This window comes from Euleptes europaea, chromosome 1, assembly GCF_029931775.1.
Source record: "Euleptes europaea isolate rEulEur1 chromosome 1, rEulEur1.hap1, whole genome shotgun sequence".
NCBI classification, from domain to species: Eukaryota; Metazoa; Chordata; class Lepidosauria; order Squamata; family Sphaerodactylidae; genus Euleptes; species Euleptes europaea.
In genome coordinates this window covers 1,077,950-1,090,444 of record NC_079312.1, presented here as the reverse complement: position 1 = coordinate 1,090,444, position 12,495 = coordinate 1,077,950, and the positions used below count along the sequence as shown (strand labels likewise).

The 12,495-nt window shown below is 49.1% G+C and overlaps 1 protein-coding gene across 1 annotated transcript; it reads right to left on the bottom strand.

Moving 5' to 3' along the window:
• Window positions 1-3,610: 3,610 nt before the first annotated feature.
• Window positions 3,611-12,166, bottom strand: LOC130493261 (H-2 class II histocompatibility antigen, E-S beta chain-like). The gene is made up of 6 exons (XM_056866960.1): window positions 12,070-12,166; window positions 9,732-10,007; window positions 6,954-7,235; window positions 5,138-5,251; window positions 4,135-4,158; window positions 3,611-3,624 (listed from the first exon to the last, which is right to left on the bottom strand). Exons 1-6 carry the CDS (start codon window positions 12,164-12,166, stop codon window positions 3,611-3,613), a joined length of 807 nt encoding a protein of 268 aa, XP_056722938.1.
• Between the last annotated feature and the right edge of the window lie 329 nt (window positions 12,167-12,495).

Here is a 12,495-nt window from a genome sequence, read left to right as displayed (position 1 = left end):
GTTGGAGTTGAACAGCGAAGTAGCCAAGTTTGCAGATGACACCAAATTATTTAGGGTGGTTAAAACAAAATCGGACTGTGAAGAGCCCCAAAAGGATCTCTACATACTGGAAGAATGGGCATTAAAATGGCAAATGAGATTCAATGTGAGCAAGTGTGAAGTGATGCATATTGGGGCAAACAATCCCAACTTCACATATACACTGATGGGATCTGTGCTGGCAGCGACAGATGAAGAAAGGGATCTTGGGGTGGTAGTGGATAGCTCAATGAAGATGTCAACCCAGTGTGCGGCTGCTGTAAAAAAGGCAAATTCCATGCTGGCCATAATTAGATGAGGAATAGAGGATAAAACTGCTGATATCATACTGCCCTTGTACAAATCTATGGTGAGACCACAGTTGAAATACTGTGTACAGTTCTGGTCACCACACCTAAAAAAGGATATTGCAGAGATTGAGAAGGTGCAGAAAAGAGCAACCAAAATGACTGGGGGACTGGAGCAACTGCCCTATGAGGAGCGGTTAAAACACTTAAGAACATAAGAACATAAGAAAGGCCCTACTGGATCAGACCAAGGCCCATCAAGTCCAGCAGTCTGTTCACACAGTGGCCAAACAGGTGCCTCTGGGAATCCCACAAACAAAGACGACTGCAGCAGCACCATCCTGCCTGTGTTCCACAGCACCTAATATAACAGGCTTGCTCCTCTGATACTGGACTTGATGGGCTTTGGTCTGATCCAGAAGGGCTTATGTTTTTATGTTCTAGGGGGTCTGGCTGTGTGAGATGCTCTGGAGGGCTCTTCTTTGGAGAATGACCAGCCAGCTGTGTTCTCACCTGCCTTGTTCTCCTTGCCTTCCAGGTAATCTAGGATGGATGTGCCACTCCTTTCCTGTCAAGATCTACGCCTGCCTCTTTCCCAAACTGCATACGTCACTGCTGCTTTCTTGGCGAAGCCTTTCTTCTCGGAGGGAGAAATGAGGGGGACACTTTCCTGATCTCCTGGTCGATGTGGCCCCTCCCACCAATATGGGGCCCACACTGGAATGGCCCTGAAGGGGCCCCACCAACTGGTCGCCCAGGAAGGGGTCAGAGTTTCCCCCCAAAGCAGTGCACCCAAAGACAGACCCCAAAGGGCAGCTAGCTCCAGCCCCAATGGACCCACAGAAATCCTTTCAATTTCTCCTATGAGTAAGTGAGACCCCATTCTCTTTCCTGACCATTAATGGCCTGAGTAGTTTCCATTTCTTGGCAAGCAGAAAAAGTGATGGTGGAAAGTCCACCCGTCTGCTCAATTTCTCGACTGTTAAGCAATTAAGCAATTAAGTGCGGGGCCAGTAGAAAAGGAAGCAACCCTGGAGAGATCTCAGGAGGTCACTTTCAGCGAGGGAGTGGACATGATCTATCCAGGGATGGACAGGCGGTGAAGCCACCAGAAAACTGTGCTCGGAAGATTCTGTGCTCACCGTGAGCCCAACAACTCCCATCCCACAATACTGGATTTGGGTCCTGGGAAGGAGGACCCCTTCAGCAGTCTACAGCATGAAGCCATAGCTTCCTCGTCTAGAGCAAACCACCCCAGCACTCAGGCCAAGCTCTTCAATGATCAGGGTTGGGGAGGCTCTTGGAAAGCGATTTTGCTATATAACTATGTTCTGGGCGAGGCCTCCCCATGGCAATACCCCCTCCCCAACATTTCCATATGATCACTTTTCTGAAAAAGAAATAAATTGGATCTTTGTATTGTCCAAATGCTGCTGAGTGTTATTGCTTTGTTTTACAGCATGGATATTGCAGAACCAAAAATATAGGAGGGACCTTGAAATAACCAAAGATGATTCCCTTCATCTTTGGCTTTGCAAGTCCCATAATAGTCTTGGGTCTGGCAGCCAGCTTTGCAATGCCTACCACTGTTTTCCAATGAGCTATGCCTGCCACAAACAGACAACCTTAGTTTCCTTTGCAAATATCCACGCTATATTTCCCACCCTCTGTGTCTGCGCTGCCCTTCTCTCCAGCATAAAACAGCTTATGTTGTTCTCCCGTCCCCTACTTTTTATTCTCACAACAACCCTGTGAGGTAGGTCTGGCTGGGAGTGCTTGAATGGGCCAAAGTGAGCCAGCTGCCTTCTGTGGCAGAGTGGGGATTTGTACCCCAAGATCCTAGTCTGGCATTCTAATCACTAGGAATCTTCAAACTCGTTTTCACTGGAGCTTTTAAAAGAAATAGTTCAAAGGCATTTAATGCCGACCCTTGCTCCAGCCAATGATGGCACGTCTGCAGCCTGCTGTGACATTTTAGCAAGATTCTTTGCGGGAGGCCGGGGGCTGAAACCTCCCAGATCCCTTCCAACTTGGCCTCCAATCTGAATGCAGTTCAGGATCGGACGGTGTTGGAAGCGTTTGCTCCTCTGTGCTCTCTGGATCATTGCAGGCCTGTTTTCCTGACTGAATGGGTCCTGGAACCTGTAAAGGCCCAGATGTGACTGTACAGGCACCGGCCAGCTGGGAAAGAACTTTCTGTCTTCCTAGAACCGAAAAGGGCTCTCCACTCCCTCCAGCGCCAGAGGTGGCACCCTGTGAGGGAAGCAACCATCTTCCCTCAGTTCTTGCCGCTAGTTGGAGAGGATGACTCCTAGCTTTGCCTTGTTGTTTGATCGTTACTTTCTCCATTCCTGTTCTTTGTTCTTCGTTGTAGTTCGGTTCGACCTTATGTCATCCCTGGCTCTGGATAAGCTTGCCATTTTAGCCAGAATTTTTATTTGGGTTTTGGTTAGGGTTTGGGTTCAGTTTAGAGACGAGCCTGGCTCTTGGTCAGGGAGTGAGGGCGGGATGCAAATCAAAACGATCTTAATGCCAAAGTAGATTTAGGAAGAAGTTTGGGTTTGCTGCACGCTGGCCACAATTTTTCTAGTTTCCCGAATGTTGGGCTTGGCTTGCAGGGGGGGGGGGTGCGTAGTGTAGGGAAGCGAAACCTGAGAACTTCTGCTGCGTTCAGTCAGGTGCCAAGCGGGTGCTCCTGGCAAAGAGGAAGCATTTTGTGTGTGTGTATGTGTGAGAGCTTCTGGTTCTTTGACAAAGGACTCTTTCCACGAAAGGCTGGGTGTGTGTGTGTGTTTCTTCCTGCCCCCAACTGTGCAATTAAAAAGATTCCCAGGATGAGCGTGGTGTGTTATCTTCCATACTTTTAACCCTTCCTAACCTCCTCCTTCATCCAGCACCTTCCACGTAGTCCGGAAGGAGCTCTTCTTCCCAGGCAGGAGGGGTATGATAAAATCTAAGCTGAGAGGCTTCCAGACCTTGACTAACGGAATCCGCTAAAACTCACACAGACAAATCTCTTTAAAGTATTCTTTTTAATTAGACAAAATCCCAACTGGAAAAAGTCCCTCCAGTTAGTCATCAGTGTCTCTTTTTGTAGCCTATTTTCAGCAGCTGTTGTAAGCGGGTGATCTTGCCAAATCGTGAACTTTCCAGCAATCCCAGCAGTACCCAACAGCAGTTTTAGCAGCAGTCATTCAAAAACGCTGCCTGAACACAGATTATTTGGGAGGGGGGATCTGTAGAAGAAACTGAATTTCCACTGGTGGGACCTGGAGCCATCTGGACTAACTAAGGAGCCCTGTCAGGAAAGGGGTGGGGGAGAGAGAGAATCATTAGATGCGGTAGAAAACAAATAAATAAACAGGACATAAACCAAAACGAACCAACTGGGCAATCTGATAAGATTCCCACCCACAGTCCCTACCAAACCAGACATTTTATGGGCCTCCTCCATTTGACCAATATACCTTCTTAGCGTTTAAGTAAAAGCACCATATGCTGGCAGTTAAAACAATAAACCCTATATAGGTCAATGCACTTTTAATGATATGAGCTCACAATGCAGCCTCAGTGAAGACTCTCACCCGCATCTTCCATCTACAGTGCAGGGGGTAACATCACTGGCCTACCTCACAGGGCTGCTGGAAGGATGACAGAGATACCATATGTGAAGCATTGGCAACACTCACAAGTCTGTGCAAAGTCTCACTGGCTTTGTACAACCAGTTTAAACTTCAGGGAGTTCCTTCATACCAGACCAAATTAAAAACAAATAACATTATTGAGGGAGATGTACGGAGATCCTTACCTGCAGCAGGTATGGTGGGAGCCACTACGGAGAAAGAGAGGGAGAGACACACACAGTCAAAGCCCTTGAAGGGGTCTTGATTTCTATGCTACGTACTGCCCCACCCCACAAGAACATCAGAAGAGCCCTGCTGGATCAGACCACTGAGGGTCCATCTAGTCCAGCATCCTGTCTCACACAATGGCCACCCAGTTCCGCTGGAGGGCCAGCAACAGGGCATAGATGCTGAGGCCTTCCCCTCAGGTTGCCTCCTGGCACTGGGATTTAGGGGTTGACTGCCTCTGAACATGGAGGTTCTCTTTAGTCATGGTGGCTAGGAGCCACTGATCCTCCATGAATCTGTCCGATCCTTTTAAAGCTGTTTGTGCCTATGGCCACCACCACATCCTCTGGCAGCGAATCCCACATTCTAACCACTTTTTTCTGTCCTGAATCTACTGTCCATCATCCTCACTGGATGCCCCTTAGTTCCAGTATTTGGGAAGAGGAAGAAAAGTTACCTTTGTCTACTCTCTCCACCCGGTGCATAATTTTATAAACCTCTATCATGACCCCCCCTTGGTCATCTCTTTTCTAAACTGAAAAGCCCCAAACTCTTCAGCCTTTCCTCATTGGAGAGGCGCTCCAGCCCCCCTGAATCATCTTAGTTGCCCCCCCAGCTCTGTCATGTCCTTCTTGAGATACGTCAGCCAGAACTCTACACAGTATTTCAAATGAGGCCGCACCATAGATCTATTGAAGGGCATCATGCTGGCAACCCTAGTAGGAGACCAGCTTGGTATGCAGAACCCAAACCAGAACAGCCGGGGGAAGAAAAATAATACTGACAACCACCACCACCGTCCCCTTAGGCTCAGGTCTCTTAGTCTTAATGAGGGAGGGGGTCCATCAGAAGCTGAAAGAGTCCTGGGAGGTGGGAGGGGGGGTTTGCAGCCCCCCAGAACCTTTCCAACCCTCCCTGCTTTGTTCCTCCCTCACCAGTCATCCCCTCCCACCCTCTTACCATTCCTAGCCCTCAGGTAGAGGCAGAGTCCGGCAGCCCCAAAGGCCACCCCCAGCACGGCCCCCACGGCCCCCGTCAACACTTTGGTCTTGGCAGAGTGTGATGACTGTGGCTCTGTGGAGAAAGAAGACAGGTCCCGTGAAAACATGGCTCAGGGCCAATCAGACTCTAGATTTCGCAAGGGGGATTCAGTCTGTTTGCTATGCAAAGGCATGAGCTGTGAGGTCAGCATGGTTAGATTCCCACTCGGATCCTGCACCCCCCTCCCCCAGGGAGTGGAGAAGAGGGACACCATTCCCCAGAGCATTTGTGTTTCCACTAGAGTTGCCAACTCTCAGCTGGGAAATTCCTGGAGATTTGGGGGGTGGAGCCTGGGGTGGAGTTTGGGGAGGGGTCTTCAGCAGGGCAGAATGCCACAGACTCCACCTCCCAAAGCTGCCATCTACTCCAGAGGAAATTATCTCTGCAGTCTGGACATCAGTTGTAATTCTCAGGGATCTCCAGGCCCCACCTGGAGGCTGGCAACCTAAGTTTCCACTACCAAAGTGAAGCAAAAAATGGTAAAACGGAAGATGTCCAGATGTAACTCCAACAAAGAATAATTTATTTAGGGGAAATGGCCAGAGAGCCATGAGACTTCCTATTCAAAACTGAGACAAAGCAATACTTCGCAGAGTTTTAAGAGGTTTTTGGACCAGTTCCATATTGCCTGTTGATACATAGAATCACAGAGTTGGAAGGGACCACCAGGGTCATCTAGTCCAATCCCCCTGCACAATGCAGGAAATACCCCACACACACACACCCAGTGACCCCTGTTCCATGCCCAGAAAATGGCCAAGATGCCCTCCCTCTCATGATCTGCCTAAGGTCACGTGGCTGCAGAACATCCCCTTCTTCAAATAAGGCACATTTCTCAGCCATTATGAACCTCCCAGAAAGGAGAGGAGAGCCTTAAGAGGTTTTATTGTTTGGTTTTCAGGGATCACAAGCAGTTTTCAGAATGATGTGAGAATAGCAGAGAATAGCAGAGGCTAGATGGCCATTTGTCAACAATTCTGATTCTGTGAACTTAGATCCATGAGAGGGAGGGCATCTTGGCCGTCTTCTGGTCACTAGGGGTGTGGGGAGGGGGAGGTAGTTGTGAATTTCCTGCATTGTGCAGGGGGTTGGACTTGATGACCCTGGTGGTCCCTTCCAACTCTATGATTCTATGAGGGCAAGAAGGGTTGCGTCAGTGTTTGGCTCTCGTGGCCCTTTCTTACATGCCCAGGGAAATGTCCGCCACTTTGGGGTCAGGAAGCAATTTTCCTCCAGGCCAGATTGGCCAGGGATCCTAGAGGGATGTTCTTTTGGCCATCTTCTGGGCATGGAGTGGGGGGTCACTGGGGTGCGGGGGGGAGGTGGTTGTAAATTTCCTGCATTGTGCAGGGAGTTGGACTAGATGACCCTGGTGATCCCTTCCAGCTCTGTGATTCTATGATTCTATACAAATCCAGGTAAGGAATCCCTGGTGAACAGCAAGTATATGCCACAAGGATTGAGGGACACCTCCAAAATCTTCCATCATATCCCCCCCTCCTTTGCTTCCATCTTGCTTGCCAAATATGTAAGATTTTTTTTTTTTTTTTGCAGGATCAGAACCAGATCTGACGTCACACCATCCAGCCAGAATCCTCCCCGGGATGCATCTGTTGGGTCAGCAAAAACTCTGTGCTTGTCAGAGTTTCTGCAGGGTCTTGGAGCTCCTGTCCACTTTGCGTGATTGTGTGTCCACAGGAAAGAGGAGGAAGGAGGAAGCCCTCGAGCCTCTTACCCCACCGCACGGTGATGGGCTCCGTCACGCTGCTGTGCTCCACCTGGCAGGCGTAGACGTCCCCCCGCTTGGGCACCGTCTCCAGCATCACCTGGTCCTGGAAGGTCCAGTCTCCGTTCTGGAACTTTTCTGAGTATCCGACCCCCTCCGTCTGCTCCTGCCCGTTCTTCAGCCACTTGATATTAATCTCCGAGGGGTAATATCCTGCCGCGGTGCAGATAAGGAGGCTGTGGTGGCCAGGGGGCTCAGTCTTGGTGTGGGAGATTCTCACTGTGGGCTGAACTGGAGGGGGGGGAAGGAGGGAAATTTCAGAGATTCGGGAAAACCAGAAAAGCACAGACCAACTGAGAAGAGGAAGATCACGATGGGTAGCCATTTTAGTACATCAATAGCAGTAGAAAAGAGCAAGAGTCCAGTAGCACCTTAAAGACTAACAAAAATTTAGGCAGGGTATGAGCTTTTGTGAGCCACAGCTCATTTTTTTCAGAAGAGGAAGACACTCTCACGTCTGCAGCTGATATATTTCTAATGTAAAATCAAAAATATGGGACTGAGAAGGGTTAAAAAGAGACATTAGGCTGCCACTGTTTGAGAAGTAATCCTGCAGGGCCATCTACTCTCCAAAGATATGTTGGTCATGTGCTTTTTACATTTGGCAAAAACTTTAAACTCTTATATCTTGAAAAGATGCTTTGGGAACTGAAATAACTCACAAAAAGCTGTGAAAAGCTCTGAATTCAATGGGAATAATGCAGAGGTGCCCCCTCGCTGTTGGTCTTTAGGAGACAGCTGAAGATGGTTTTATTCAGGACAGCATTTGGTTAAGTAACAGTCTTGAGTTTTAAATTTGGCTTTTATGTCTTAATGTATTTTATTTGATGGTTTCATCTATGTTTGTAAGCCACCTCGAGTTCCGTAAGGAAGGAAGGTGACCAAACCAGACCCCACAGAACAGTTCCCTGTCTGTATAAAGGACCTCCGGAACTGTTTGTGATCACAGTCAAGCTCTACAGAGGTACCATTCCTCAAACCCCAGCCTGAGAATAGGGTTTTTGGAATCCCAAAACATGTTGATAGGTGCTGAGAAAATGGAGAGGCTCAAAGTTTGGTTTCGACCAGGGAGGGAGGGTTAGAAATATAATAAATAATAAAGGCAGAGAAGGATGCCCGCGGTGCTGATAAATGAGAGAGTTTGACACGGCACAACCACAACAGTCTGCATGAAACAAGCTGACCAAGCAAGGAGCGTTGCCACTAGCATGAGAGTTTCCATCTAGACATTAGGAAGAATTATCTAACTGTTAGAGCAGTTCCTCGGTGGAGCAGGCTTCCTCGGGAGGTGGTGAGCTCTCCTTCCCTGGAGGTTTTTAAGCAGAGACTGGATGTCCACCTGTCAGCAATGTTGATTCTATAAGAGGGAGGGCATCTTGGCCATCTTCTGGGCATGGAATAGGGGTCACTGGTGGTGTGTGTGTGTGTGGGGGGGAGGTAGCTGTGAATTTCCTGCATTGTGCAGGGGGTTGGACTAGATGACCCTGGTGGTCCCTTCCAACTTGATGATTCTATAATTCTAGCACATTACAGTAATGTAACTTGGATGTGGATTGCTGTGGCTGTTTTAGCTGTCAATATAGAGAGCTCTTTTAGAGCATTGTTGGCTTTCCTTAGTGCTATTTGCTGCTTGCAATGAGCTAAGGTTGTCCGGTCGATTAGATGAATCAATTAGCGGAGGGCGTATGTTTGTAGGAGAAACATTGAACACTATATCATTTTCTGGTGCAAAATAATCCTCAGTTTTCTTCTGCTTACAGGCAGGAGGTGTAAATAAATCCTCTGGATCATGCGCACGCTTTTTTATACGGATTATTTAACTTTACAGCAGTTAGGGGGAGAGTAGTAAATCAGCCGGCCTTGTTAGCAGCACAGCTTGATGGCTGAAAAGACCTCATAAAATTTTAACGTCAGCTAATTCAATACTGTAAGGGAGTCGAGCAGCTTACTGTTTGAAAGGAAGGCTTGAATCGGCCTTCATGGCCCTTCTGATTCATCTCCCCAGGGGAAGCCCAAGAAGCCACAGTCGATACTGAGTTGGAAATAATAATACTGAGCCTCCACTTAAGAGAAAACGGCTGCAAATGACAGACCTTAAACCCGTTTAAAAGATCAAAATGAGTTTAACTCGTGGAGAGCTGCAGCAGCCCCCAAGTTTTGTCTACATGCCATCTTGCAAGCCCCCCCCTTCCTTCTCCCCACTTCAAAGCCTCGCCCCAGCCAGGAGCCGCTGAAGGGGGGGAGACGGGGGGGGAAGCCCCCCGCAGCCCCTCCGCCCCCCCAGCTCCTTTCCCTCCTCCTGCCTGATGCGGAAGCCAAGCGGATTAGCAGTCTTGTCCAGGATACCCATCAGAAAGTCCACGGCCACATAGAAAAGTGTAGTTTATTTGTACAGTGCAGAAATATATACAGATACTCCTTTCACACTCTCCGCTCATAACATCCCGCATAGAACTGCGGTTTCACTTCATTATATACACCTGGTGGACTCAGCCACCAATCACAGAAGATATCCAATTATCCTGGTATTGCTACTGCATTGCATCAGCCACCTGGCTCTAACTGGATCAGGCCAGCTTTCTCTAGCTCCCCAGGTACTTTCCAGGCTGATTACATCATCCTTAGATCTCACTGATCTATCCTGCACCTGTCAAACTATCTGACAGACTTGTAATCTTGACACTGCCTGCCCTCCCTCCCAGAAAGGGCGCCCCCCCCTCCGCTCACCCTTCCTGCCGGTGAAGAGCCCCCCGAAGAGCGCGTAGTTGGCGCGGCAGAGGCGGTCCCCCTGTGCCCGGCGGAAGGCCAGCTCCCGGGGGTCGCGGTTGAGGCTCTCGGCGTCCGGCTGGCAGAGCGGGGCGAGGGCCACGAAGTGCCCGAGGCGGCTGTCGAAGCGCCAGCACTCCTGCCCGCCCCAGATCTCCCGCATCACGTAGCGCACCTCGCCCGCCGTCCCGTTGGCGAAGTGGCACTCGTGCACGTCCTGCACCACGAAGCGGGAGGCTGCGGGGAAGGAGAGAGGCGGTGAAGGGCTGCCCCCCGTGCTCCTCGCCCCCCCTCCACCCCCTCTGGATGCCACCCACCTGGGCCCCCCGGAAAAAGATTCCACCTGCCTCCCTCCCCCGCCATCCATCACCCTGATCCAAACCTCGTGCCTAGTTTTGCATTTTATATTTGTACACATGCACAAACGCGTATTCCCTATTACTATCGTATTCCCTATTACTATGTATGGGTGTGGAAGCTGGACAGTGAAGAAAGCTGATAGGAAGAAAATAGATTCCTTTGAAATGTGGTGTTGGAGGAGAGGGTTACGGATACCCTGGACTGCCAAAAAAACAAATCAGTGGGTTCTAGATCAAATCAAGCCTGAACTGACCCTAGAAGCTCAAATGACTAAACTGAGGCTGTCGTATTTTGGTCACGTCATGAGACGACAAGAGTCACTGGAAAAGACCGTCATGATAGGAAAAGTTGAGGGCAGCAGGAAAAGAGGAAGACCCAACAAGAGATGGATGGACTCAATAAAGGAAGCCAAGGCCTTCAATTTGCAAGGCTGAGCAAGGCTGTCAAAGATAGGACATTTTGGAGGACTTTCATTCATAGGGTCACCATGAGTCGGAAGCGACTTGACGGCACTTAACACACACACACACACATACACATGGGTACCCCATCTAGGAATCGCTTCTCACATTTGGTGAAGTGGGCTGTAGTTCACAGAAACATCATGTCACAATAGATCCGTAGTAAGTAAATCAGTAAGAAGTCTATTTCAGTTTACCATGGTACCTTTCTGTATGTGTGTGTCTGTGTCTTTGCCCTCAAGTCGTAGCTAATTTATGGCCACCCTGTGGGGTTTTCAAGGCAAGAGACGTTCAGGGGGGGTGGTTTGCCACTGCCTGCCTGCCTGTGGGCTGAGAGAGTTCCAGCAGACGTCATGTGGAGGAGTGGGGAATCGAACCCGGTATTCCAGATTAGAGTCCTTTGCTCTTAATCACTACACCATGCTGGCTCTCACTTGTATCTCTGTGTGTGTAAAGTGCCATGACGTATCAGCCGACTTATGGCAACCCAGTAGGGGTTTCAAGCAGGTAAGAGACATTTGGAGGTGGCTGGCCATGGCCTGCCCCCTGCACAGAGACCCTGGACTTCCTGGATGGCCTCCCATCCAAGTACTAACCAGGGCTGACTCTGCTTAGCTTCTGAGATCAGGCTAATCTGGGCCATTCGGGTCAGGGTCCACTTGTACCTTTAGCTAGCACAAAAGCAAGGACAACCTGGGTTATGTAGTGGTGCTGGATGAGAAGTCCTGGGACCACCGGGATTGATTTTGCTGATGTATTTTTTAAAAAAGATTGTGTCATTTGTCATACAACATGAAGCTTAATGTATACAGTAGCAAAGGGGCATTACAAAGACTTCTTGGACTCCCCACAATAAGAACAACAACCCACTGCCTGAACAATGTTTAATATGTAATTAAATCTTATGGGGTGGGGGGAGTTGTAACTTTTGTTCTGCATGTGTAACCAACCACTCAGACAAATATTCTATCATCATACATGTAAATGAAGGGGGGGAGCATCCTTTTACTACTTTGATAGACCATGGGGAAATATTAACTCCCCCTCCCTTTTGTTCATAACATTATCAAAAGTTTGCTTAGAGCGATACAGCCATAGAACAAAAAAACGTAAATCCCTATCGGAATGGCCATGTGTGAGAAAATGCTCTACGATCAGGTTTCCTGCTGTTTCCTGCCAGGTTTGAGTAGGTGGCAGAAACAGAACAGGGGCACAAAACCAGCCACTCTGAGGGCCAACCCTATTGTGTATGTGGTGGTGGGGGGGGGATGTAAGCCACTTCTCATTGGTCTAAACTACTTCACTGGGCTGTTGTGAGGATGAAATGGAGGGCAGGAAAATGCTGTAAGCTGTTTTGGGACTCCATTGGAGAGAAAGGCAGAGTAGAAATGGAGTAAATACATAAAGCAGTAATAGCAGTGGGATACCAAGGCCCTTCCCCCCAATCTTTCATCCATTCTCCCAGCGGCTCTGCTTACCAGGGGTCTTGGTTCTTCCTTCCATTCCATTCACCATGGAGGGAACCAGAAGCCCCATCAGGAGGAAAGTTGCTGGCAGGATCTGTCCAGAACCCATGGCTACCCCACAGAAAACCCACATGCAGCCCTTGATGGAAGCTTTGTCTGTTCATTGCAAGCGAGGGAAATTACTTTCGCCTCTGAAGTCCTTGGGAGTGGACCAGGGCGGAGACCAAAGGAGCATCAATGAGAATTCATTCTGAGGCAGCAGCAGCATCATCAGTCCCCAGGCAGAAGCACCAGCAGCTGCTTGCCTTTGGGAACATGTGTTTTGTTTTGTTTTTGCTGAGAAGGCAAAAAGAGAAGGCAGAGGAAAGTGAGTGTGCGTGTGAATGATTCCCCCCACACTCTACCTCTTCCCTCAAGTGGGGCAGCGCAGTTGGTCTG